The sequence below is a fragment of the Anopheles bellator genome, chromosome 2 (genome assembly GCF_943735745.2).
Source record: "Anopheles bellator chromosome 2, idAnoBellAS_SP24_06.2, whole genome shotgun sequence".
Classification (NCBI taxonomy): Eukaryota; Metazoa; Arthropoda; class Insecta; order Diptera; family Culicidae; genus Anopheles; species Anopheles bellator.
The window spans coordinates 50,727,803-50,755,014 of record NC_071286.1 but is presented as its reverse complement, the minus strand read 5'-3'; the positions used below and the strand labels follow the sequence as shown (position 1 = coordinate 50,755,014).

The following is a 27,212-nucleotide window of genomic DNA, read 5'->3' as shown; positions in this document are numbered from 1 at the left end:
ACCGCACGATCCTCTTCAAACACTGCACTCCGGATAATGTTTGTTCCATCTTAGCGCGATGGTGTAAATTCGTCGTCTTCGAGCTTCGACCCTGGTTCAAGTGGAAACGGATGCGCTTCATCTGTTGAAGGTTCATCAATGAGCGAACCCTTTTGCCCTACGTCTGGATTTTATCGCATGATAAAACGCAACGCAAAGCTGTCAGTTTAGAGGCTAATTGGGACCGCGGGACGCGTGTTGTAACTGTTTTTCGTCCACTCCACACTCTTGAGATGCCCCGTGCGTTGGCATTCGACAAGTGGTTTGTGATTTTTCTCGAAGAAAATTCGATGTTTCGCAGTGACGGACAGGGTCATCGAGGGTAACATCATGTAATAAACACACCGAGGGGTTAAAAATGTTCCATAGTTTGACGTTATATTTGTTTCATAACTTACTTAAAATGTAATAAAAGTGTCATAAACATCTAGAAAGAGAGAATAATTATTTACGCTGAGAGTGACTGACACAACAAAGATAAATTGAATATTTGGAAAAGAACAATATTGCAGCAATAGTGAGAATAACATAAAGACGCGTATGGAAAAAGTCGTGAAGCGCATTCTGGGGGTTCTGGTTAAAATTCAATGTTCATTTGGTATTTCTGCTGCGTACACCGGACCGCCCTCTGTCCGGCTCCTTTACGGGACACGGGATGGTCCCGGATATTTTGGGCTAACGGGGGGGCTGGGCTGTTGTGTGGGCTTTGGCGTAATGGTCTCCTATCTCGCTTCCTCTCCCCGATCTGGCAGCTCTTACGATAATCTCTAGCGGCTATTTAATATAAAAAAAATGTCTCTTTGGCATACAGCGCGCGGGCGCGCGCTCAGATTGGTTCCCACGTTGAAAACTCTCCGCCACTCCGCCATTGGGATCCAATTTTTCATCCTTCTTTGCGACCAAACATTCTGTGTCCGCTAAGCCTCCGTTTGTTTGCATTGGTGGACCGCGTGGCGGTCCACCGTGGCGGTTGTTTACAACGCCACGCTTTCCGCTAACTGGTAATCTGTACAATCCCCCTTGGTCTTGGTCGACTAACTCTTTCCAAAGCCAGCCCTGTCCCCGGCGGCGGCGTGTTGCTGGCCGCCTCTTATCGGCCCAAAGACGCCGTGTTGTCCTTCGAAAAGCTTTAGCTGGCTTTTCAGGTCTCTTAGGTTTTTACGATAGGTTTAGATAGCCGTTTCTTCAAGGCATCCCCCCTGCGCCTCATTACTCTACCAAGACTAGGACGATAAAAATGTACTCCAAAAAACACGCATGCTTAGATGTACACGAAGTTACCAACGCCTTTCGCCGGATCGGTGTTGACCATTTCCTTCACGAGCGGGCTGCGAAGCGGAGGGGCAGCGGGCTGCTCGCCACGCGCACCTCGGATGTCCGCCAGCTTCTTGTCGATGCCGAGCGAGGAGAACGATTGGCTCACGGTTCGGATTTCGCGAATGTTGTACACCGGACTGTACGACGGGGCGGCCAGCACCGAGAGGGGCAGCGAGGGTTTGCTGAGGGCCGCCAGCATGCTGGACGACTTGGCCGGGCGCGGTGGTGGCAGCAGGCTTTGGGCGCTGTTTTTACACTTGATTTCGGGCGGTTCCGCACTGGCTGCTGGCGGTTCCGAATGGCGCCACGCTACGCCGGAAGTCGACACCGACGCCGGGCACTGGTGGCAGGGGCTGGAGTCCTCGTTGTTGTTGTTGTTGTTGTTCAGCTGGTCGCGTTTGAAGGTGCCAGTGCTCCGGGTAAGGGTTCCGCCGTTCGGGTGGTGCCGGCGAAGCGTAGCGCAAGTCTCGTCTGGCGGGTGCTCATTAGTTCTGCCATCGTCGGACGCCGAGGAGGACGCCGTCGAGGAGGTGGACGAATCGGACGAGAGGGACGAAAACGAGGAACAGGACGATGACGAGGACGAGGAGGACGATTCGGTGGAATCGACCGAATCGCCCGAATCGGTCGAACCGGTTGATGCGATCGAGTCGTCCAGCGACGGCCGATAGAAGGCTTCCTTGAGACGCAAACTTTTCGTCTCCGCCGGCAGATCGTTCAGCGACGACAGGCCGTCCACGATGTCCGAGATGAAGGAGGTGGTTCCGGTGGTGGTGGGCCCTAGCGAGAAGCTCCCGCCGTGCAGCGAGAGTCGGTGGTGGTGGTGGGTCACTGCCGGCGTTGGCTCGACGAGTCCGGCGGCGTTCAGGATGAAGTGCTTCGACTCGGTGATGGTGGCCAGCAGCTGACGGCGCCGCGGATAGTTGGGATTGCGGCGCACCAGGAAGTGCATGATTTCGCCCTTTTGCTGACGCTGCAGCTGCGTCTTGAGGGGCAGATCGTCCGGGTGCAGCTTCCGCTGGTACTCCTGGCCGGGGCAGACCTCGTACAGCGAGAACTGCTCGACCGGCTCGAGCGAGTTGTAGCAGGACAGCAGCAGCGACAGCAGCTCGTCTGAGGTGGTGTCCTCGGAAATGAGCAGCGACTTGTACTGCGAGTTGGGCTGCAGGGCGGACGTGTGGACCCGGATCAACCCGCCCGGTTTTTGTTGGAGGCAAAATCTGTCGGCAGATAGAGGACGGCCTTCATTAGTAGGGCTCTTTGGGGGCTTCGATTTAAGTTCGATTGAACCGGGCCGCTTACCTGGAGTCCCCCTTCGGGTGGCAGGCCTGGAGCAGGGCGGGGCGGGCTTCGTCGTCCAGTTCGAGCAGCGATTTCACGCCCGGCCGCCGAACGGTGACCTCCATCGTCAGGTAGAACAGCCGGGGATCCCGATGGCGCATTTTACATCTAAAAATCGCGAGAAGCCGGGAACGGAAAGTGTTAGACGTTAAAAGGCATTTACAGGCCTCGAAACCGCGGAGAGCTTACCTTCGCAGAACCTGCTGCACCACACTCTTGCTCGTCGCGTCGTACGAGATGCCCAGCGTCTTGTACTCGATGTCCTGGCGCAGGCACGCGGTGTAGATTTTAATTGTGGTCTGTAGGACGAGAGAACAAGCGGACAGAGCGCGGTTAGCAATAAATTCATGACAGCGGACATGGTTAAGGGAATCCGAGCAAATAATCCCAACCCGACCGGGGTGGTAGTGGCCTCCCATCGGATCGATAATTCCACAAAACAAGCAAACCCCCCGATGGAGCCGGCCGGAGCAATATTGGAACGCTTGAATGGGTCCCTTCTTCCTTCAAAGGAGCGAAAGGTCTTTAAGGAGAGGATTTAAGCGCTGGATTTGTGGGGAAGCCAAATTTAATACCTGCCGGCTCAGGAAACTGGGCCAACCGGAGGCCCAGGGTTCAGGGCCTCTGTGTGGTCAATCGGACGGGTTTTCGACCGTCGAGATCAAAGCCCAAACTGGCCGGGGCCGGGGATAACTCGGGTTCGGAACACCTCCGTTAAGCACGTTAAGCCTCCGTCGTGTTGTCAGGGGTAGCCAAAGGATTTGCAGAAGCAAAAAATGGCCATGGGCTCGGCGGTCGGCAAAAAAGGTTCAATGATTAGAGCCGAGATGGTTGTTACCATAAATCTCAACACTTTACGCGGTGTGCGCCCCTTTGCGCGAGAGAAAGCGATGGGAAAATCGGCCGACGGCCAACTCCGGGGTGTGTGGTGCGTGACTCCAAATGTGATTTTAATGCGCCAAACACACCCGTCCGCCGCCGCCGCCGCGCATTGTTGTTTTGTTTTGAGTTCGGTTTCCGTGTGCGCCGCGCGCGCATTGTGCGCTCTTCGCGCGAGACTTCTTCTCGGGACCTCTCGAAGTTTCCCACTACTCTGCCGTGGGCACTAAGAATTCGCTTGAAGGCGTAACTCGACGGGCGATTCGGAAATTTATTGTCGCAACAACAGCGCCTTTGGGAACCAGATTCCGCGATTAGGCCGGGACCGACCGGCGAAACAATGGAGGGTGCGCTACTGCAGCCCGCGCGCGCGCGCCGAGGGAAAACTATTTTAATTAGACAAATTTCACCGGGGCCGGGAAAATCGGCCATCAGCCCGGTGGTGGTGGTGGGAGCCGAGCGTGAAGATAATCGCGCGTCAATCGCGCAGTTGCTGTGCGCGCGCGCGTTGCGTGGTTGATTGACTGACTCTGTGGGGTGGCGGCGGGTGCCCGCCCTTTGGCGACATCGACCCCGTGCTGATAACGACCTCCACAACTTTCACCCTTTGGCAGGTTGCGGGGAAATCGCAGCCGGGCGTGTGAGAAGCCACAGCGTGTTGAATGCCTCACTCAGCGAGTCCCTCCATTCAATTTCGCCACGCCACCAGATAGTAAACAATAAACAAAAACACTCAAATGGGGGGGTTATGTGAAAGTCATGAGAACCCCGGACTCCAAGAATCCGGACGCGGCCGGCCAGGAAAGGGGAGGTGGAGGGCAGATATTCTTCCACAGGCCAAGCATTCCAGCACGCGCCTCACTTTAATGGCCCAAAATACTACGGTCTATACTGAGTTTTGCGGTTCGATACCAGAGGGCGCTGCTGCGAGTATAATATTTTTTGTGATATTGATAAACTCTTCAAATGAACGTATGTGAAGTTTCATTTCAATTGGTGTGAAGTTTCATTCATTTCAATTCTTTTTTACAAACCATTTAGTATCGACGTGCAAGCATCGTGCAGTGATTTAATTTTTTTACAATGTTTAAAAGCAAAGGAATAGTGTGAACGAATGTTGAAAGTGTATAAGGACTCTTCGGGTTTTCTGAGTTTAAATTCGGTCGTACTAGCCCTCAAGACGATCCACGTCTAAAAAGTCAAAAAACAGACACAACACCAATCGTAGAAAAAATACAGAATTTCGTATTGAGAAACTGTCGAAACACGAAGAGAGATTTAACATTTTGAGAAGGATAAAATGGATGTTGTGCAATGAATCATCACTGTGGGTGAGATTTGGTTTTATCACCATGATCTTCAATCAAAACAAGTGGCTAAAGAGTGGTGTGAACCTGATTCTTCGGCTCCGAAAGGAGTTCAGAAATAGTCCAAGTGTTCAGTTTTTTGGACTGGAAAAGGAATGCTGCTTGTTGACTGCTTACAAACTGATAAAACAATCAATTCTGAATATTCTTGTAACCTTTTAGACCAACTTAAGAAGAAAATTCATGAAAAAAACACGCCGTTTGCAGAAGAAGAAAATTCTTTTTCCTGAGGACAATGCAAGACGTCACAAAAGCATTTTGAAAAGGGCAAAAATCCATCGAATTATTGGAACATCCACCGTATTTAGCAGATTTGGCCCCTAACGACTTCCATCTGTTTTCGTGAAAAGCGTTTTTTTTATCAAATGATGACGTCACGAGATCTGCGGAAACGTATTTTGTAGCCTTTCCTGTTTTTCACTTCGGGGACGGAATTCCTAAATTGGATTCTCCTTGGAACAAGTGCATTGATGTTCAGGAAGTCCTACACTGAATAGTAAAATGTATTTCAAACCATAAAAATGTGTTTTTCATATCGAGGCAAAGAACTTATTGAACAGCCCATTTTACTGGGATCAATAAACACACGTAGTCCGCCGATAAGTTCGCGTAGACTTCCGGTCTACGTCACGCGCAAGGAGGTGATCGAAAAAATCGCATCCTCCCCGAATATGTTCCTTCGCCCCCCCACGGAGCGCTGCAATTTACAATCCCATAAAGTCGACGACATGGCTGTTTGATGTCGACGGCGCGATAGACGCTGGAAATCCCATTTGGAGGACGACCACCAATCGTACCTGGCGCCGCCAGAGTCTGCACCAACCACAACACAACAACAAGAGTCTCATCGTCGCGCGGTCGTCGTGGAGATAACATATTATCCGCCTGACGGCGGCCGTTGCCACGGGGGTCTTTCGCTAGCTTAAGGCGCCGTTTGTTTACCACAGCCCAAGATAGGCCCCGAACCACAACAAAGCGCGCCAACACACGCGAACGATGGTGTGGTTAACACGCACGCAACGGCGTTCGGCGTGCGTGCAGTTACTTGTGTAAATCAACGGGAAACATTGGCCCCACCGGCCGGCCGAAGCAGAGCTGGCTGTCTTATCCTTTTCGATATGATTTCCATTTTCCGGGCCAGTGCGCGCGCCAGTGTGCCACTTGCTGGCCATCGAGTGGCCCGCTTCTTTGCTCTAGAGGACCAAGACGGAGGGTCCAATATGTTTCACCCTTCCGGAGATGCCGCAGTGCACCGGGTCTGGGGTCGAGATTGAAAGTCGTAATGGGAAACTCGTGTGTACCACCCCGAGAGTGTCCGCGTACCAGACGCCCATCTGTGGGTAACGCTTCAAAATTGAAGTCCAGTTGCTCTGGTGGTCGTCGTCAAATCGAGTCCAATATGTCCTTTGCCGGTCCGTGAAACTTTTTGTTAGCCTTTTTGGACCAATTTTAGGCGCCAAATTTGGTATCCATTTTTATGTTGTTACATTTGACTGCTTCGTCAACAAATGCGAACCCACGTACAGGATGTGCCCTCATGAAGCGCCTACGCCTAGAGTGCGCCAATGGAGGCTGTGGCCAGACAGTGAAATACACTGGTGGCCAATAAAGTAGGTAATGTTTTAAAGCTGGTAAATTTGGTGATCACCATACTGATACTGTACTTAGATACACGAGTACTAGGAAGATTAGCAAATTTTGTGAGAAATGCTTTGTTGTGGGAAACAAGAAAGGAAACGCGAGGTAAGTCAAGAAAAACCTAGCAAACGACAGGCCATCGCATATCACTTTTGGACAAAGCAGATCCGATTATCGGAGCTCAACATCGGTCCTGGGAAGCTACTGAAGGTTACGAAAAAATGGCATAATATTTTATGGAGCGACGAAACCACAATAAATTTATTTGGTTCTTAAAAAGTGCTTAAAAACGATGGCGGATACACGGGATACTGACCAATTTTGAAATATAATATTGACTTTTGATATTAGCAAAAGTGTAAACCGTGTATACGCAGATTTACCTATTTCACTAGCCAGGTACTTCTCACTACTTTCTATTGTAGTAAGCAAATTTCTAGAAGTTTACACCTCTCTTAGATTATCTTTATCTTATTTTTAGTCCTACTATCTAGTGCTATCACCGTAATACCAGTGAATGCAACAAGTTTTGAAAAATGTGCAAATAATACAGCTGAAATACTGTTACCTATTTTATTGACCAGCAGTGTATGAATCGCGATGAATCGTTAAACTTCGAAGGCAGAATCGATATTACGGGGTTTGCCGATGGTGGTGACCCGTTCACCGGCCGTATCCTTTAAAACCTAGCATTTTTATTCCCTCCCGGGGAGACCCCGTAAATCCTAACTTCGGTGGTGGTTGCGACACGCGGTGAACCATAAAATGCAATAATACCAACAACACAAACCTATCGTAATCGCATCCGCATCAGCCCAATTCAATCACAGCCATTTCGGTGGCGTTTAAAAATCCGAACCAGACCTGACGACCGGGACTGCCTCTCTCGCGTGTGCCATTATTACTTGTTATTGATTTTACCCAACACCGACTTGGGATTTTTCTTCTAATCAGAACCCCGAGCGAACCTTAACGATCCGAGTCCGGCGCTCCCATCCGGCGCGTTGCGTAGTGTTTCTTGTTGCGTACATTTTCTCACAGCTTTTGGTGGTGGCGCCGAAAGTGCCGAGCCACGCGTTACGGCATCGGGTGGCGGCGGTTATAAAACAGTCCACCGCCAGCAGTTTATGCTTTCGAGCCCGGACACGAAAGTGCTAAGGTTTGCAATTTTATTTTTTTCGGTTTTCACATGTTTTCGTTTCGTTCGCGGTGTCGCGTCTTCGCGCGCAACGCAATGAGCTGAAATCATAATCTTTTGTCAAATTTTCTTCCACCGCTGGGGGTCTGGCTGGCTGGCTGGCTGGGTGGGGAATCGAACGCGACAATGGGCACGTTTGGGCCCCCAAAACTTTGACACATTTATTTGCCAAGGCACACGGGGCTCTGGGGAAATGGCGCGTCCGCGCAAACGACCACGGCAACGGGAAATGAAAATAATTTAAGCAGCAGCTTTTTGTTTCGCCCATCGCGAGCGACGTGAAAGGCCACCACATCTCGGGAAAGGCCACCACATCGGTGCCGGATGATAGTGAGAGTGTGTTGCGTTTGGTCGAATGCGAAGAGAAAATAGTTTGATTTCCGGTGACGGGGCGCGCGATGGTGGCATATTTTACGCAGCGCGCGCCCTGTGCGTAGCCAGCCGAACGATCACTTCCGGCCGGGGCTGGGAAAAGCGTGCCTTTTGGGACCAAATTTAAACACATCTGGTCGGTGTGTGCCGCCTCGGGCCACGCGGGCTCATTAGGTGCGAGAGCTCTTCGCGATGATACCCTCTGCTCGGTTTGGTTGCCAATGGCCCAAGGCGTGAGCTTTAAAAACTAGCTTCCCGCCGAATCGTGGACTTTTATCTTCAGACATTCGACTGGATGCGGTTTTGTGAGGTGTGGATCGAGGCTACCAATTAAAGAGCCCTCACTGTCCGACATCCTACCAAGGACCCAAACCGAGGTCCTAATTTGCTTAGGTCCCGGCCCCTGACGTGGGCTCCACGGTTTCGCCGCAATGTACACTGGCAAGTACGAGACTAGGAGACCCTTCACGTGCGAGGAGCACACGGCACGCCTGACCAAACATTGATGAACCACAAATAATGTATTCTCTTTCTTCTCTGCCATGCCCCGTGTATCTAGCGAGGGTTAACCTAAATATAGGACCCTCTAGAAGCACCTCCCGACCGACCGTAGCCTGGCACAGCATTCCGGTGGTGAAGCATCCTCAGCGAAAGGACAAAGTTTCGTGTTCGCCAGAACATTGCGATACTCTTTCCGGACCGGACCAAAGGCAAAGGCTGATTTAGGATGCAACTTGTTGTAGTTGGAAAGTCACATTTGGCAAGATTACCATCACAAAAGTAGGGGACAACTTTTGCAAACCACGAAACCATCGACGGAATCGTTTCAAACAATTACGGACACACGACGGCGCAAGGCAAAGTTCTGCGCAAACCCAACGTGGACTCCCATAAATGGGAATTAGGGTGATTTTCATCACCGCGACCAGCGGGACCAGCATCAAAAACAGCCCTCCGGAATTCGCCGATCGCCGAGCGAGAGGTCCTTTTGATTGGGTCGGTAGGTTTTTTGCCAGCAATTGATCGATTTTTTACCGCTAGGCCAGGGATTCGCATCATCCAGTTGATGGGCGATCGAACGGACGGCGTGCTCCAGATTCCAGTGCTGAGTCGGCTGAAACAGATTTGTGGTCCGCGAGGCGGCATACACTGAAACCAATTTCCTGTGGAAAAACTCTCTCTCTCTCTAAACGAAAACTAATCTTCGGGCGGTTTCCGCTGTCTCGGCACCCCGTGCATCTGGGGGCCATCTTCGGTCGGTGCGCGCGGAATGGTGGATACCACCTCGGACTTTCATTTTCCGGCGAAAAATTCCACCGGACCCCTGGGAATCTGGAACAGAGAGAGCCGCCGAGAGCGAGTGGCCGCCCCGTTGCCGAAGCGTGCGTTTTGTTGATAAAATCGCTCACACATGAACGGTCCACCTCAGAGGTCTTTTCTGACAGTTGCCAGTGGAGCGCTCTGGAACTGCGCCGCAATGTGTCAGCGGATTTGTTGAGTGACTTTCGACGAATTCTTCGGTGGTTTCGGTGGATAGTCTTCCCCCATGTGGACCTAAGCGTTTAATTGGGCTGTGAGTCGGAGGACCTCCCTGAACTCATATCTTCGTCCTGTTGGGTGTTGAAACTTGGCCGCAGTTATGGTTATGATTCTCGCCGAAAGTGCCATCACTTCAACCCTAGCTCTGTGGCAACCTTTTTGTCCGTGGAAACTTTGCTCCAAAACACGTTCCGAGTCGAGGAATTTCCCACATTATCTCTCGCTCCCTCTTCGAGGAGGCTCACGCGGCAGGCGAAAGCTGTGGGTCCCTCGCTCTCTAAACAATACTTCATTAAAATGAAGATGATTTGCTAACCACCCCCCAGGCGCCAGGCCACATTTCCCAACCCCGTCCCGTCACCGTTTGCTTCGCCAAATTGAATTGGCGTGAAAAATCCCAAACTTTTTGCTGGCGCAGGTCCGTTCCCCCTAAATTGCTAGGCGCGTAATGACAATAATTAGTGTGCCGCTTGTCGCGAGTGCCGGGCAAAAATTGAACCTCCGAACCACTCGGGGATTTAATGAGCAGCTCGGCAAACGAAGAAGGAAAAACACGCAACAAATTAAATTAAAGACCCAAAGTTAGCCAACCCGCGGACCAAACGCTACTGTGAAGTGATCGGACCGCCGCGCGTGATCTTCCCCAGGTGTGGCCAGACAAATCAAGTGCGCCTATTGTTGTCGGCGAATTGTGCAACGGTTGGAAATTGGACCAGATTACCGAAAGCGAACCCCAAAATTCGTTAACCACGTGCCCGGGGAGGTGATTAATGTAATTGCAAAATTTCGCTGCTCATTTGCATGAACGGTTGGTCGGCGACACTTACCTGGGGAATGGTTTCGTTGAGGCTGGAGTAGCTGGAGGCTCTCGAGTGGCTCCGCAGCTGGTCGCTCGGTGGTTCCGGGCTTCCGCACAGCGACGAGGCACACGATGTGGACGAGCGCATCGACAGCGAATCCGACCGGCTGCGCATCGGCGATATCTGCACGTGTTTCAGCATCTGAGAGAGAGAGAGAGAGTGGATAGGTGTATTAGACCTAGACAGCATCAACCGAGAAGCGGCCACCGGCCAGGGTAATGATGGGTAATTTCTGACGGATGACGTGGTGCTTCTGACATTTGGTGGTCTGGGGACCGGTGGAATGAAACCGGACACAGCTGCCGGCTGCCGCGACCACAACCACCGTTTGACAGCGCGGCGGTCAGAGAGCTAATTGATCAATTATGGGACGTCACTGGTAGACCTGGTGGTGGTGAGCACCTCACGCACGCAACCGCGTGGCCCAGATTCGAACGAAGAATGAAGCGATCGGCGAGTGCACAAGAACCGCGATCAAGACACGGCGATACCACGCCGGGTATCCCGTTGCGTACCGCATTCCGGGCCGTTAGAGAGAACGTATCTTCAACAAATACATCGAGGGTTACGCCAGACGAAGAAGCGCTTGATCCGAACTCTTGGAACCCGAAGATCTTGTTGATCGGGAATCTCACTCCAAGCGGCACCTCCTCGACCACCTCGCCTCGACGTGGTAGGTCTTCCACCAGCGATGCTGATGCCGAGAAGATCAAGATTGCCGAAATGCGCAGATCTTCGTCGGCGCTTCCTGTCTACGTTTTATGAGCTCTCTCTCTCTCTCTGTTGCGCAACTCTTTATCGGCCCTGTTACGCCACGATTGACGTTAATTAAAATGCTTCTCTCGGGCATTGTCGCCAGTAGTTGATGGCCGAAAATCGGCATCCACATTAGACAAGGCTCGAGAGGCCACAAAAAGGGAGACACCAGCGCCAGTGTGTCGACAAGACGCCATTTGGCCCACCGGATGGGATGGGACAGAGAAAAAAAAAGACGGGGCATAACATGAACTTTGAAGATTCACGACGGCGGACGAGATCTCGATCCTCGAGAGATCTACACTTCCGCCGTCCCCCCTTAGCGCCCCGGATGCGACGTTCCCAAACGACCTTAGCAGGAATGCCGCCGCCCGGTCCCTGGAATGCGCCATTAAGCCCAGAACGCTACGGAGAACACAGCTCCCCGCGAGAGATCTCGGAAAGCCTAGCGAGAGAGACACGGGAAAATAAGTCCGTTCAGGTCTCTGACGCTACACACGATTACGACATTCTTGCCGACCCCGATCTGCCCGATCTGATTCGGCTTCAGTTTTCTACGCATTCCCCGCTGCTTCGTGTTTCTGTTTTGTGGCTTGATTTTCGGTTTCCACCGTGCCCGGACATTAGGAGACCGGACCAGACCGGTGTGTTGTTGGTGGGGCAGGAGCCGCATCCGGCGATCGGGTATCGCTCGTCAGGGCAGGAAAAGTTTCCCAACAAAGTTTGCGAACGGATGGCCGCCATCTTGTGCCCATGAATCGAAGCAATTTGTTTATCATTCGATTCGTGCTGCTACCGACGGGTTTGGCCCAGATTCCCGTGTGGCAGGTGTGTATAGTATCGAATCCCCGGGGGAAGTTACAAGTTTCAATTACTTTAATGTGGTGGTCCCTCCCTGACCTCTGGGTGTGTGTTCCTGTTCCTGCCCAAGTTGCTGTCGCCCCGTTTATCAGGCTGACCACCACCACCACTTCCTTCCCAAATCATCCGCTGCAGGATATGTAAATATGCGACCTCGATGTACCCTCGATATCCGGAGACCACAACACCGTGCGGTTTTTCGGGATTGGTTCCGGAACCAGGAGAGCGGAAACGAGTGAACCTTTCCAACAGAACACCGGATGCGTTATCGCTTGATTAACAGCGCCTGGAGATGGAATCCGGAACGAAGACGTCGTCGTCGTCGGCGGTTCATGGGAAAACGGCCCGTGGTCCCCCGGCGGAAAGGAATCGATTTTCGTAGAAATTCCAGCAGAAGAGAGCTGGGGTCGCGTTGAAAAAAACAATTCTCGTCGGGACCGGGACCTAGAGAAACGGTCCGACCGGCGGATCTCCCGGCACCAGAGCTCGACGCGCATCTCATCTCTCTTAATTAAATTAATTTACGGTCATTGCCGGACCTTTGCCACCATCCACCATCTCTCTCTCTCTCTTTGTGTGTTCTGTTGACGCATTCCGTTTCGTGTGGCGGCACGGACTTAGAACGGGGGGCGGCGGCCATTTAGTTTCAAGTTTTGGCCCGTGTTCAAGAGAACTTGTTAAAGAGGTAATAATTATTCATTCTAGAGGCTCCACTCCACGGCTAGAGTGGAGCGGCCTCTTGGGAACGTGAAGTCCCCGCCGCGCCACGGGTCCGGCATTCTTCTTCTCGTTCGCTGGTGCTGGAGAGCCACGCCGAGAAGCGCACTTGTCGTGTTCCCATCGAACCCTCTCTCTCGGAGCCCAAGGAGCCCACCGGAATCGGAATGACGGAGAAGGAAGCGCCAGCGCGTGTTTTGGAGGCTACGACATTGGAAGCTTAGCACTTCGCGTGTACATTAAATTGTAACTTCCTTTTTTTTCTCGCTCTTTCTGGCGAATCCACATCGAAATGGTTGGTCAATGGAACACTGGCTTGTGACACTGTCGCCATATAGAGGGAAATCGCGCTCTGGATGTGTTCTGGGAGCTCCGGCTCCAGAACGACAAACCTTCACTCGAAACGACCCGTGTGTGTTTATTGTGATTATTGCGTTTATTTGTTAAACTGCGCTCCGTGTGTGGACCACCATTATTTGGGCAACTTGCGCGCTGGGAATTACGGTTTCGCTTTAAGCGCCATATTTATTTTCGTTTATTAATAAAAGCCATGACGGACTCTTGACTAGGGGTTGTTCTCGGGGTGGCCTCACACACATTCCGTGGGGTAGCTCTTTGTTGGGCGCCGAAGGCGGTTCCCAGCGGTCGCGTGGAGTATGGAGTTGTCCGTCGTGCTGGCTCCCAAGCGCGCACACACAATAGCGAACACCCTGGGAACGGCCAGAAATGGATGAGGTAAATCCAACCAATGGCCGGATAATGTACCGACGCGAAGGTAGCTAACCTAACCTTGCCCCGTGGGCGAACAATCGTAAGCTTCGATGTTGTTGGCCCCACGCGAAGATACCGAAGTGTCACTCGAGGTCCCCTCCAGTCCATTGGCCAATGGTCCCACCACATCAAACGTCACCGGGAAGTCGCACGGGAGCACAAGTGACGCGAGGTCAGCGAACGGACGACGTTCGCTATTGTTTCACGACCGAGAGACGGTTGCCTCTCTGCACTACCGTCTGATTGCTGCCTCCGTGAGAACTCGCAGAGCTCGTGCCGGATGGCAGCAAAATGGCGTCGGCACCCCGGAGCTGCCTCGTGTGCTTTATTCTTTCCACGAGGGCGGGGGGCGGCCCGGGACGGTCACAATTGTTTCCACCCGCGCTGTCAACCACCCTGACCCCCCACACCCCCCTGACCACCCTAGAGGTAAGGTTTCGAGGTGAGGTTCTGAGGTGAGCAATCTTTTCCCTTCGCGTGGCCCGCGCACAACATTCCCCATTCGGATAACTTCATCCTCGGCTCGTTGCGATGATGAAGTGGAATTAGTGTCCAATTTCCGTGCTCTATCACCCACCCTCGCTCTCTCTGCTGCTACTTCCGGTGGCCAAAGGGGAAAGTGAAAACGGAATCATCATCGCTAGCAAAAAAAACGCGCACTTTTCGGTGACGGTTTCTCCCGGCTGGGAATGAGTTTCTTTACGCAACACCGAAGATGCATCGCCTTATCCGAACGCCGAACGCTGTCTCGCCTGGCGTTGGCGCCTAGAAAACGGCAATCGAACCGATTGTGGGTAGAGCCAGTGCTGGTTTTCGTAACACATGGGCTTTAAAGTTTCGAGCCTAGCACAGAAATAGCGCTGGTCTTTATTGCAATCATCGCTTTTTCCGTTAGGACTAGCCTTCAAAAGAAAGCTGTCAAAATAGGGCTACTGCTAAGAGTGACACTACTATTGTTATCTTCAAAACAATGGATCAGATACAATTTCGTGTTTTTATGTAACATTACTTCCAATCATAAAACGTTGGTTTGCTGACTTCAAGGAGTTGGTATCACCGGAAGACATTTAAAAAATCCACAAAATCGTTTTGAATGATTGAATTCTATCCAAAGAACGATTTGACTAAGAGAAAATTCTGTTCAAAGTGGCTGCCACGGGATTGCTCACTGTCAATAAAAAAAAAGAACGAATTGTTGATTTTTTCAATTGATCAAACATGGATCCATCACTTCAATTCGGACTCCAAACGATCGTCATCTGATTGGAGGGCGCAACTGGTGAACCTCGTCCAAAGCGCCGGATAGCTCAACAGTCGGCAGGAAAGGATATGGCCTGAGTATTTTGGGATGTACGTTGTGTAACATTCTTCAACTGCCTTGAAAAGGGTACTATTATCAAAAATGAGTATTTTTTAACGCCAAAGAAACAATGACAATTTTAATGACAAAGAAACAAATGTGTTTCATCAAGACAAGCGACCCACTGGCTCATCGATAACAAATTTCACTCGAATGAAGAGGTTATCACTGAAACTGATACCAATTTTGTGGCAAAAAATAAATCGTTCTACAAAAGTGGTGTTGAAATGTTAGCTGAAGCTGATGGCTGGCTTTATTCAATTCATCAAACAAATCTCGTTTCCTTTCTTAGGGACTTGGGACTTTTCAGCCCATGTGCTAAAGCAGTGCGCCTCCGGAGTTGGGTTGCCGCGCAATTGCACAGACAACGGTTTTGCCTTCGGAGGGTTACGAAAACCGCCGCAGCAGAGACCTGTGCGTGTGCTTTCTCGTGAGAAAAATGGACGAGAGACGGGAGCCAAGCTTTTGTGTCGATCGGCCGCCGCGGGGCAACATCACTCATGAACGGCTAATTAAACAATGCACCTTGGGGGCCCGATCGATGGGCCAACCTCGCTGAAGAAAACAAAAGTATGTGCAGCACCCTCCCGAAATACAGACCGTCGGGGCCACCATTGTCCATTGTGTGTGGATCCCGGATTCTCGAATCCATTCGATGCTAATGATGGTGCATCATCTTCCTCAGCTCCGAATGCAGCCGGGGGCCCATTAAGCAAGACATTGCACGGTGGCGCTGTATAATGCAGTAGCCGCCCTTCGGCCTTCGTCCCATCACCTTCCCCTTCCCGTTCGTAAAATCTCACAGGGAACCATCACCGTAAAAATGGAATGGAGCGAGCAGCACTTTCGGTGCAATGCGGATTGCACACGGCCCAGGCGTTTCTCTTCACCTTACTTCATCCACGGTTTAATATTTGCTATCAATTTCGGGGCGGTCAACAAAGATTGGCGAAATATAGACCAGCGACGGAGACCATGGCCCAGAATAAAAATTAGCTTCCTCGAGTCCAATCTCGGTCCAGCTCTCGTCCGAGCGGTTGTTTGCACAGCTTGGCCAATCGTAAGTTCAGCGTCAGGTCAGCGAGCAATCGAACCCCATAGAACACATCCGGTGCAGGATTCATAACCTTCTACTTCCTGCCCAGCAGCTGCTGGCAGACAGTCCGCAGACCGTTTACCGTTCCGTAATTGGAAGCGTGAACGCTGGCGGCCGAAAGCCCGCTCTCAAAGCGCGGGACAATTGAAAGGAACCACCTTTTTTTTCGTCCCGTTTTTTTCCATTCCTTCCGAGCCCCGAGGACAAAGAGGACACCACCAGCAGCACCCCAGGCTGGGAAGAATAATTGTCATTGAATTTGACAGAATTTGTCGTTCGAAAATAATTACCAAAGGCTACGGGTTGGTCCGGAGACAAATTGGATCGGATCGCTTTTCTTTCGGGACAACCGGGAACCTTTGGGCTTTGGAACCCGCCGGAAATGTGACCCGCCGGGAACAATTGGCAGATGCATTGGCACCTTCACGTTTTGTGGTGCCGGTTCAGAAATGGGAACAAGAAACAGTTTGAACCCGCGTCGGATGAATCTCGGCGATCGCCTCTAATGAACGTCACCTCGCGCAGTGTCGCGCACGCCTCCAGGAGGATACATAACTCATCGGAAGGCCTAATCTCGGCCGGCGGGCCCCTTCTGGTGCGTGTGCTCAGGAAGCAGTTTAACCCACTTTTCGCCCCCCCCGGGGGGGCTTTGGCCCTTGCGCCGAGCTTCGCCCTCGACTCGGTTGCGATTATGCGTTCTTGGGTCCCGCCGCAGAACCCACCGAGATGTCAGACGACCTAACACGGGTGTGGCGGGAGTCACTGCCACGCAAACCTGTTCCCCGACGCACCGCGGCGGAGAGATTGATCGGCGATAGAATTCCTGCGCTAACGAGCGCCCTCTGCAGCGTCTTCCCAGAAGCACCTGACCAGCCAGAGGGTCGTCGCTGCCGCCGGGCCGTGAAGATTGCGAACGGATGCAAACGATCTGCCGCATCCGCTCTGCCTCTGCCGTTCCTCTACACCTTGCGGCGGCGACCGCAGAGTGTCGCAAGTCGTCGAAATCGTCAGAAAAAGCCCCAAAAGCGGAGACATTCCACTGGGTCGCTGGGCTGGGTCCCATTCGCAATCAGCACATCCTGCCCCGCAGGAACGTTGACCACAACCGACCGCACCACCGGAAGCATGCCGTCAATAAAAATGACAACCACAAGAACCGCTCCCGGGGAGTGTTGTCTGACAGGTCCCCAGTGTCCCGGGTTCTGGAGGTTCTCCACCACGAAGCCCGACAAAGGAATGTGTGCACCGATTTTGGGCCGGCGAGTTGCTGCTCCTTTCCCAATTAAACCACAGCCGAGATTCTGGTCCCACTCTTCACATGATTCGGATTATGATGGGAAGTTTATGGCTCTCGGGAGATCGGCCGAGAGCCGGGAATGGGCGTCGATTGAAATGAGCCGCATCCGGCTGCGGGGCTCGTGTGACAGCTGAGTGAGTGCTGAGTGCGTGCGGCTCACGCGTTTCCGCTTCCGAGGGCCGGGGAACGGCGGCGGACCCCTTCTCATCAGTTCGCCGAGAATAAAACACCGGAACTGAGCGGTTCAGCGAACCCCGCTTCTTCTTGTCGCCGCTGCTGGATGCGGTACTGAAAATTATGAATTTCCCTACCATAATTCCGATGCCGCCGAGGGTGTGTCTGTCGGAGGAGCTCGCGCTTCAGAACTTCCGGAGTTCTGGGACCCCTTTTTACGCCGCAACCGACGGAACGTGATTGTTTACAATTAAATTAACATAAAAATGTAATGTTCCGCTACCGGAAGCATCAGGGCTCCCGTGCACTCGCGCATCGTGCATACTGCAACACCCAGACCCAGTGTTCCGGGGGCCCCACAGATTCCTGTATGAAATTTACGGGACAAAACAAAACCCCAAAAATAACAAACACACCCAAGAATGGAACGCATGGCGACTCGACCGGGGGAAGTCGGTATCGGCCCGGAGTCTCCCGGAAGCCGATGTCCGAAAATGGCGCTCACTACGCCACGTTTGATGAGGCCCCCATTGTTTATGTTTACACGCCCGTTTCAGGTACACACCCTCTCGTAACCATAATGTTCTACGTCCGCCCCGGCCGGAGAATCCGATATGCGGCCGAGAGCATTACGCGTTGCGCAGTGCGGAAGTCGCCCGAAAGCAAGTAACGGGCACGATTCGGGCGGTTCGGGTGTTCCGGTTGGACGGATTCGTAGGATTTACGCTTGAGGGAACAGCGGGCGCGGACCACCCGAGGCTCGCTCGCTCATCTCACCAACCAATAAGTCTCGGTATTCCGGGCCAACTCCTAGTTCCGGAACGGACGTGGGATTGGGGATGATGACATTAAAATGCAATCGATATCCAATCGCGTAAACTCCACTACGAGAGCCGGGGTTCACGACGTCGTCGTCTGGTTTGCAGGAAGGATTTGTCCGTCCTGTCAGTGACTCGAGAGCTCCCCAGCCGGGGGCCGTGTGGATGGCAAACCGAAAAGCTATTTCAAATTACATTCCAACTCTGGCCTCGGTGAGCGCAGCCCAACGAATCATTGTTTTGGTTTTTTGTGGGGCGAACTAGGCCTCTTGGTCTTCGGGCCCTTCACCGCTGGGGAAAGATATTGAATATTCAGGATTCGGACCGGACCGAAACCGAAGAAGGGGAAAATGCACACGAAGCGAATGGGGTCAGCAGCCGCCGCCGTTGGTCGTCCTTGCACCAGCTGCATACGACGCCCGGCCGCGGAGTGCAAGGTGGAGACGAACACGACGAAAATGAATGTTCGCCAATTCCCATCGGCCGTGGACCCGGATGTGGTGGAAACATGTGTGCGAAAAGGTTGTTATTTCAGTTGTTCTGTCGGTGGACCCCACTTTTTGGGGAGGCTTTTATTCGGTTCCCTGTTTTACCGGCTTTCCGGTCGGTGCAACAGAAGGTGCAAATTGCATCAATTGCAAGTGTTGCCTTGCTCGCGCCCTCCAGGTGTGGTCAACGGGAGTAATGAAAAGTGAAGCGTCCCTCCCGCTGGGTCTGGACAGCAGTCAGTTTTGGAACACTCGGAGCCCTGCACAAGAAGTGCACCAGTTGTTCTCTGCTGGCAACGATCCCCAGAGTTGGGATTCCGGTGGACCCGGACCAAGCTCTCGAAAGGTACTCCAAGTGAGTGTCCGACAGTTCAATAGACTAGAGTAAATGGTTTGAACCGTCCCACGATACGCTCCAGAATTCGATTCGAGTTGTTTGGGCGAACGAATCGAAAGACGGGCTAGTAGTTCCTGGTAGGGCGAACGAAACCAATATTCATCGATTTCGGTCGGTTCTCACCGATTCCGCAACTTCTTAGGTCTCGCAGCCTTCGATTTCCCAGTAGCGGCCCGCCTCGGAGTCAACTTACACACCACGAATGGCCGGGTTCCAGAGGTCCAGAGCACAGGCTTCGGGTGTTACAGTTTGACGCAACGATGAAAACTGATATTTTACCATCAACTTCAATCGGTCGGCAGTTTTTGAAGCGCGACAGGAAGCGAATGCCGCCCAGCGGAAGAAAAAAAATGAAACGAAGCGGGGACCCTTTTTTGCTGTGGCCAAGTGTTGCCTTCTTCCCAGAATCGGGTGCAACCCCAGAAGCCGAGCGCCGAGCATAAACAAGCACAAAGTCGCACAAGACCAACCCAAACATAGACCCCGGGGCGCTGCTGACCAGAACGGCGGACCAGCGCCAAGAACGTGCGGCTATTTCCGAATGCAAACATCGTAAAACCGCAACGCAATCTTCAAGAGCCCGCAGAAACCGTCGCCTCCGGGCCAACTCCAGACAGTTACTCCTTCGCTCCCGGTGGCTCTCTCTCGCTCTCTCTCTGTCTACTGGCGGTCAGATGTTGTGGATCTATTGTGCAAATATACCTTTTTATTGGCCTCATACCGATGGCCGGCAACATATGCACGGTGGGGCTCCGGTTGCGATTGATTTGATTTATGGTCGGCCCGCCGGTGTGGTATGCTGCTCCACGGAAGTTGTTGTGGACCTGACTCCTCCAGGAGTTTCTGCCGCGGCGTGGCGGTAGAAACGTTTTACTTTGCTACCGACGACCTCTCCAGCATGTCACAGCCGCCCGTTGGTGGGGTTATGTCGTGTGGAGTCTATGCAAATTCATGCTAAACATATGCACACGTCTCGCAGACGTTTGTCTCTCTCTCTCTCTCCCGTGGCCATTCGTAGCGTGTTCCGCTTCGACTTCATACGCGATTGAATTGTTGCTTAAGTAATTTCAACGCTTCGTTGCGTTCGTCGGTTCTTCGTCGGCCTGGGCAGGGGATGGATGGGGGGTCATGCTGGTGCAACATGCGACTTGCACACATACGCACCCCCTTAGGCCGGCTTAGCATAACGCATGCTTGAACATTCGATGCACGAACACAGAGATGGATCAGGAATAGAACGCGAAACGCCGAACACAAAGTTGGAGTATGGAGTAAGTCCTCCGAGTGAGCCGATCGCGGTGGTGTACGAATTGTTTAAAGATGATTCTAATAGAGGTTAAACCAAGACCCGGCAAGCTTGGCACAGGTTCGTTAAAATTTCTGGTCAAACCCTATGAAAGTGAAAATGATTCTAGGTCGAAAATAAAAGAAATTTGAGTTGCTACTTATCTTAGAACAGATTAGATCATGTCGACTTTTGTGCTTGAAAGTAACGTTTTGCGGTGATCATTGCTCTTCTGCTACCTTTAGAGAATCCCATCAAATGATTGTCGAAGCTCACGGTTATCATGCTTTTGGAAGATCGCAGTACTTTAACTGGTTTGAAAATTATAAATATGATGATTTTGACTTGACAAGCAAAGAGTGTTGGAGAACTCAAAACAAGTTCGAGGACGCCGACTTTTGGAGATTGGAAAAAGAGAGTTCGAAAACCGAAAAACCAAATGTGAAATTCTGCTCGCCATTGGATTCATTTTGCCAGTGGATTCGAAATTCTGGAAAGTGGATTCATTTTGAGAATCAAAAAAACAAATTAAGGGTCGGTCCGTGAAAACTATCAACTTCAACAGCAAAATTCACATCGATTCGGCAAAAACACAAAGCTGTTTGTTTGATGGGACCAGAAAGGTGTGGTCTATCAAAAGCTCAAAAAGCCTGGTTAACCGACAGCAAATGATCAATTTAAACCATGCTTTGACAGAAAATCACCTGGGCAGAACGCAAAACTGGTTCAAGATACAATCAAAGCACTTGGTTGGGAGGCATCTCAGGTTGCTCTCCGGTCCACTCCCAAGCGGCGAATGAAGAGTGCGAGTTTTGACATGTGCGGTGCGTCAACTACCAACTCGTTTCCGGCCGTCGTTGCGGACGATAATGATTGGTAGAAAGCGCCTGATTTGTGGCGTTCCGTGAGAACTTGGGTTCGTCCGGAAACAATAGCTCGCCGCGATGGAAAACGGTCCCATAATGCACCCAGCGGACGGTAGTGAAAGTAGTCGCTGCTCTCCTCGGCCCCGTGTGAGTTCGATTAACATAAAGCTCTAGCACGCGACAAAAAATGGAAGAAAAAAACGAACGAACGATGGCCACCCGTTTCTCTAATCAAACACACGGAACAGCAGCCCAGTCTGGTTCCACATTTTCGCATTTTCACTTTCGACCGGCAACCAAACAGCAACATCCCGCGAGAGCCCCCCTCTGGACGAATATGTTGTCGAAAGTTCACCGTTACAAATTCCCTTCCAATGAGCTTTGTCTGTGATGCCTTTTTCCGTTCCCATTTCGGGCGGAAAATGTGCGGAAAATGACATCGATCAACATCAACAGCTCGTTAAAGCTCGAACATCGTACCCCCCCGGGGTCTCTCTCTCTCTCTCTCTCTCTCTCTCTCTCTCTCTCTTGCTGTCCCGCTCGCTTCTCTGCCTTTCTTCTGCGTTGCGTGCACATCATTGTGTCTATTGTGCGCGGTTGACTCGCCAACAAAAGCATTTGTTTTTTCGAGTTTCTTTTAGCGTCTGTCGAAGATCTGTCATCGGAGAGAGAGAGACAGAGTTCAAGGCCGACCACAGGCCGACTTCCGAAAACCGTTCCATTTCCGGTCCAGTGCGGCCGTTAATGGTGCTGGGATTACGTTTCGCACCTCCCGGGAATATCTGGTCCCTGGGCTGACAGGCAGCAAACCCACCACCGTTTAGCGCCTCTTATCGGGGCCGATCCCAGGACACCCGGTGGTCACCCGGGGAGACGCTCCATTGGAGACGACTCCACCTCTTATCGTCGTCAGCTGTCAATCACCGGGGGGACGGTAAGGCAAGGATTACTTCCCAGCGAGGAGAGCAGCGCACTTCCCGCCTGCTGAGGTGAAACCAAACACTTGCACCCAAAAAAAAAATTGGCGTACTTCCGGAGACCACCTCCGAGAAACCAACATCCGGGGCGGCGATGATACGGGCGCGCGAAGGGGGTTTAGAGAGTTCTGGAAAACCTTTCCAACACCGACGGGAAGAATTGGGGAAGAGATCGAGATAGAGAGGGAGTGTAGTTCGGAAAGTAATACTCCATCGGCCTACGCTACGCTGCGGGTCGCTTCCTTACCAATTCTTCGCCCGCGTCCGAATATCCTTTTGCTCGCAGCTCACGTGACAGAGGATGATGGTTGGTTGAAGATCATTACCAACACCTGCCCGGTGTGGTGGGGTACACCACCGACAGGATGTGAGTTCCAGGAGCTCCGGGAGCTCCGAGAGACTAGGCCACACGGTCGCGTCGCAAACAAATGTGTCCGGGCTTTAGACCATTAAGCTTCCGGCTCGGCCCGGGCATCCATTTGTTTCTTTTTTTTCCAAGGTTTCGCTCAAATACCTTCTGTCTGTTCCAAGTCCCAAGTTTTCCTCCATTTCCGGCGCGCATTACTCCCCTTCCCCGGGCACAAATATGTGAAGCTGGTTCCGTTTTTCTTTTCCCGAGTCTCGTTTTTATGCTCGGCTTCTTCCAATCTCATCATCCGCGTGTGCCCGCGTGTATGTGTCCCATGTTCCCATTCTTTTTATGGTGGCTGATTATCGTTTATTATTTTTCACCGGCACCACAATGCATGTGAAGAATCGGTGTCGGTGCTCCGAAAAAAGGGAATGAGCGCTCTGGCCACATTCACTCTATCCGCAGCAGCATAATACAGCATTGGTAGCAGGAGAGCATACAAAAGCCTGCCTACCTCAACCCTCACAATAGTGCACCACCCGCGCAGCACAAGAATTGGCGACGTGGTCGGACGTCGGACCTGGAGTCATCAGTGGCGTCAGTGAAAGGAGATCGCGGCCAGCCAGTGGCCACCTCGTGATAAATGGCAATCATTAATGAGACACCGTTTTTGCTGGGTTTCCAATGTCCCCCAGTGCGAAATCCCAAAACCGGAACTCGCCGGAACGGAAGTGAAGGATTCAAAGCGTAAATCTCGGCAGTTCGCAGCGTGGTCAAGTTGGACCATTATTGTGGACCACTGGACCATCGGACCTGGATTTGGCGTTATGTGGCGGCTGCCAAAAACGGGACTTCACCTGCGACGACGTACGAACTCCCTGTGGTGGGGTTCATTAGAATAGTTGGGCCCTTCTACTGCTGCTGAGGCTGAGGCCACTCCCGAAAACGCTGGTGCTCCAATAATTCTCGGTGAAATCCATCCAGTGGCCGACCGAGACGAGAGCTAGGATCGCGCAGAGCAAGACGGCTCATTGTTGGCCACGGCAATCGAGGGCAATCATTATTATCGTCATCTACATCTGTTTCCACCAGCTTCTCTCGCCGGCGCGATCTTCGTAATCAACCCGAATTGTCCGCTTCCTCTCTTCGCAGCGAGGCCACGCAGCTGGACCAACATCGCAGTCCCTCCGGTCTCCGACCTCTCTTCGACATTCCGGGCGCGTGTTTACTTTGAAGCGCCTACATGTGTGCGGTGTGTCCGCGTGTGTTGGTGATTTCCGGCCAACGCACCGAAGAGCGAAAGAGGAACACACCAACCGACGAAACCGAAAAGAAAAGTATCATCATAAAAATGTTTAATATAAAAATTCTTCCTTCCACCTCTCTGGTGCTGGTGCCGCCCGTTCTTGGGATCAAATTGGACCTCAGTCCACCCCCAAGGAGGCCACCGCTGTTGTTGAAGGGATTCCGAACCGGGAATATGCTCCGACTTCCACAATCCGAATTGGAAACGAAAGCGATGCGAGGCGAGGCGCGCAGGAATCAATAAATTTACGGTTCGATTCCGGTCCGCGGACACACCACTCGCAGGGATGCGATTGGGAGAAATTCCTCCCTAGACCCAGTGTCCCAGACCCCGTATGGAAATTCTGGCACCACTGCTGGGACGACATGTCCCGGGGGCCGATCACAATAAGGTCCGGGAGCGGAAGTTCCAATTTATAATTTACATTTCTACACTCTTCTCGCGGGCTCACCACGGGTTCCCTCGGTGGCACTTTTTCTTTTGGAATTCCCAAACTCGTGTCTTCGCCGGTGGTCCCGTGATTGAACCATCCGGTGAAGTGGACACCGGACGAGACTACCGTGACCCAGGGGGCTCGATTATCGGGCGAAAGTCTCCAGGAACCAGTTCTTACTTTTGTTGACAGATTAGACGTGGACGTGCAGATTAAACTCTCCAATGGAGAACGGGTGAACTACAGTGCAAGTTCCTGGAGATTCTTGGCGTCGAGTCTTCTAATCCTGGGCGGTTCCCATAGATCACACACATCGGCGTCGGACGGCGCAAACGCCGGAGAGAACCGACGCCACCAAAATAGAGCCATTACGGAGGGCCATTTCATTCAAGAACTTTCGTTGGAGAGATTTGCCGAGATATGTCTGTCATTAGAGGCTAATCGAGGCTCCGTTTACGATGATTTGACAGCCCAAGAGCGCGCCCAGTGAAAATGTCTAGAAACCAAGAACACCGCCGGAGCCGAATCGATCCTCCTCTGGTCGGATCGCTCCGCATCCCAGGCGGAAGAAAAGTCACGGGGCACACTCAGCTCAGCGGGAGGGAAAGGAATTTGTTAATAATTACCTTCGATTTTCTCCCAAAAGCGGCCCCGGCGCGAAGGCCCGGAATGCGGAATGGATAATTGAACACCAAGAGTGGCGGCCCCGGAAAGAACGCCCGAAATGCTGGGCGCATTCGGAGAAGCTGCGTGTGCGGCTAGGAAACCAATATGGCGGCGGCCGTTTCTTCTGGCAGCTTCTCGACCCATCAGCCTCCGCTTCGCCGTCGTCCGAAGGCTCAGGGGTCAAAAGCAGCAGTTGAAACAAATGACCGGAAAGCAGAGTCCCAAATGGGGTGCTGGTGCGGCCACAGAGGCGCCACTCGGCTTCGGACGATCATTTGCGATCAGAGACCCCCGAAACGTGAGGCTGAGGGATGTAAATTAGAAATCACTCGCTAGCAGACGCGGAAGAGCCGCGGAGTGGGCATCTGCGCCGTAATTACGGTAGTGTTCGCGAGATGGGTGTGCAGTAATTTCGACATTCCGCAGCAGCAGCACCATTTGAGGGGGGCTCCAAATTGCGTCGAATCTCTCTCGACCTTCTGGGGGCCGATTCGGCGGAGGTCAATTTGCATCTAAGGGTGTTGTGCGCGCATCTCCGGCGGTGGTCGGTTTTGATTGGGCTGCTTGCTGCACCACTGAAGTGAAGCACTCGACGGAGGAGCTGCTCGAGACCGAAGGTCGAAGGTCGGACCGCGTGCAGGTTGCGTAAGCGGGCGAAGTACCCAAAATTGCGTCTTTCCCAGGGACGATGTGGATGCTCTTTGGCAGAGCCCCAGATGTGGAACACCTGGTGGAGCCGATCAAAGGGGCTCTTCAAAGCGTGCGTCGCCGACCGTCTTGGGAACGCACTTTCCCGAGAATCCCAGAAGCTACACGCCACTCAGCACCCAGCCAGGCCGGGTGTATCAATTAGAGCGGACCATGGCTTTATTTACCCCCGAAACCGTGCGTAGCATGTGATTAAAGACCCGGTGGCGCGACAGCCACAAGACTCCTTCTTGTTGCGCTCCCAGACGAGCCCGAGAGACGGCCATCTTCCACGCTACAGATCTTCTGGGCTGGCGTGATGGATGGGCCCAGTTGATGGGCCCGGCAATGATGCTCAACCGTGAAAGATCAACGACTGTGGCTGATTGAGGGCATGAAGAACACACACATGATGATCCCAGAGCATGAATGGGGCGCGAAAATAGATTCTGGATCATTCTCTATGGTTCGATTTTCCAAATGGGAAATTCCTCAAAAGTTCTAGCGTTACGAGCGACGAAGGTAGCAAAAAAAGAATGATAATTTATTCAGGCTTTTATCGGACTCCACAAGACATAAAAATAACACAGCGCCGAGTGCGATATGCCCGACTAGAAACATCGGAACCGCCGACGTCGTTGTTTCGTCGTTGATGAGCTAGAGAGAGCGTTACATCCGGTGGGATATGGTGGGGCACGGAGTTACAGAACCCCTTTACGTCAGATTTCCCCGACACCGACGCGCGCCCTGTCAGGTGGACCGTGTCCGTGGCAACACATTCTACACGGAGCGACGGAATTCCCTCCGGACCGGGCCGTGAGCGATGGAGACCCGCATAAATTACCCATAAATTACCCAGTGCCTGCATTCCGGAGTCTTGGGGGCAGTTTTTTCCTTAGATCCACGGGGCTTCTTTCAAGATCCGGTGGTGCGCCATTGTTTCACCGGACGCCCGACCAGCCAACCAGAGCGCGCGTGTTCCCCAAAATCGGGGTTCGCCACTCCAACCCATCGGAAGAGGGTTGTAAAAAAAAAACCGCGGCAGCCCATTAACCAGGAACATTAACATTCCGCAACGGCGCGCGATGTCATAACCCGCCTCGGACGATGATCAGGTGCCCCTGGCACGTTCCATTGTAGTGATCGGCGCCGAAGGCAACTAGCACCGCATGATTCAGAGCTAGCAGCTTCCGTTCGCCAGGGACTGTGACTCACCTTTTGCTTGGTGACTCGTGGTGACTCGTAATGCCTCAAATCTCTGCTCGCTGCGAAAACTTCTGAGTGAGACCTTCAGCCGTCCGCAATGATTACGCTCTTATCAGAAGTCACAATATTTGGACACTCTCTCTGTCGAT

The 27,212-nt window shown here is 52.3% G+C and overlaps 1 protein-coding gene across 1 annotated transcript; it reads right to left on the bottom strand.

The window, feature by feature from the left end:
• Positions 1 to 1,127: 1,127 nt before the first annotated feature.
• On the bottom strand, positions 1,128 to 27,212 carry LOC131210810 (uncharacterized). The gene is made up of 7 exons (XM_058204102.1): positions 27,073 to 27,212; positions 10,518 to 10,691; positions 2,887 to 2,996; positions 2,659 to 2,805; positions 2,028 to 2,576; positions 1,855 to 1,952; positions 1,128 to 1,731 (listed from the first exon to the last, which is right to left on the bottom strand). The coding sequence occupies exons 2-7, from the start codon at positions 10,689 to 10,691 to the stop codon at positions 1,301 to 1,303; spliced, it is 1,509 nt and encodes a 502-aa protein (XP_058060085.1). The 5' UTR covers positions 27,073 to 27,212; the 3' UTR covers positions 1,128 to 1,300.

Bases quoted from the DNA above. Each gene is read 5' to 3' on its own strand.
- LOC131210810 (XM_058204102.1), bottom strand. From the start codon at position 10,691: ATGCTGAAACACGTGCAGATATCGCCGATGCGCAGCCGGTCGGATTCG. The intron at 2,997-10,517 runs GTAAGTGTCGCC...CTCGTCCTACAG, and splicing joins TCAACGAAACCATTCCCCAG to ACCACAATTAAAATCTACAC. The intron at 2,806-2,886 runs GTAAGCTCTCCG...CGCGATTTTTAG, and splicing joins GTGCAGCAGGTTCTGCGAAG to ATGTAAAATGCGCCATCGGG.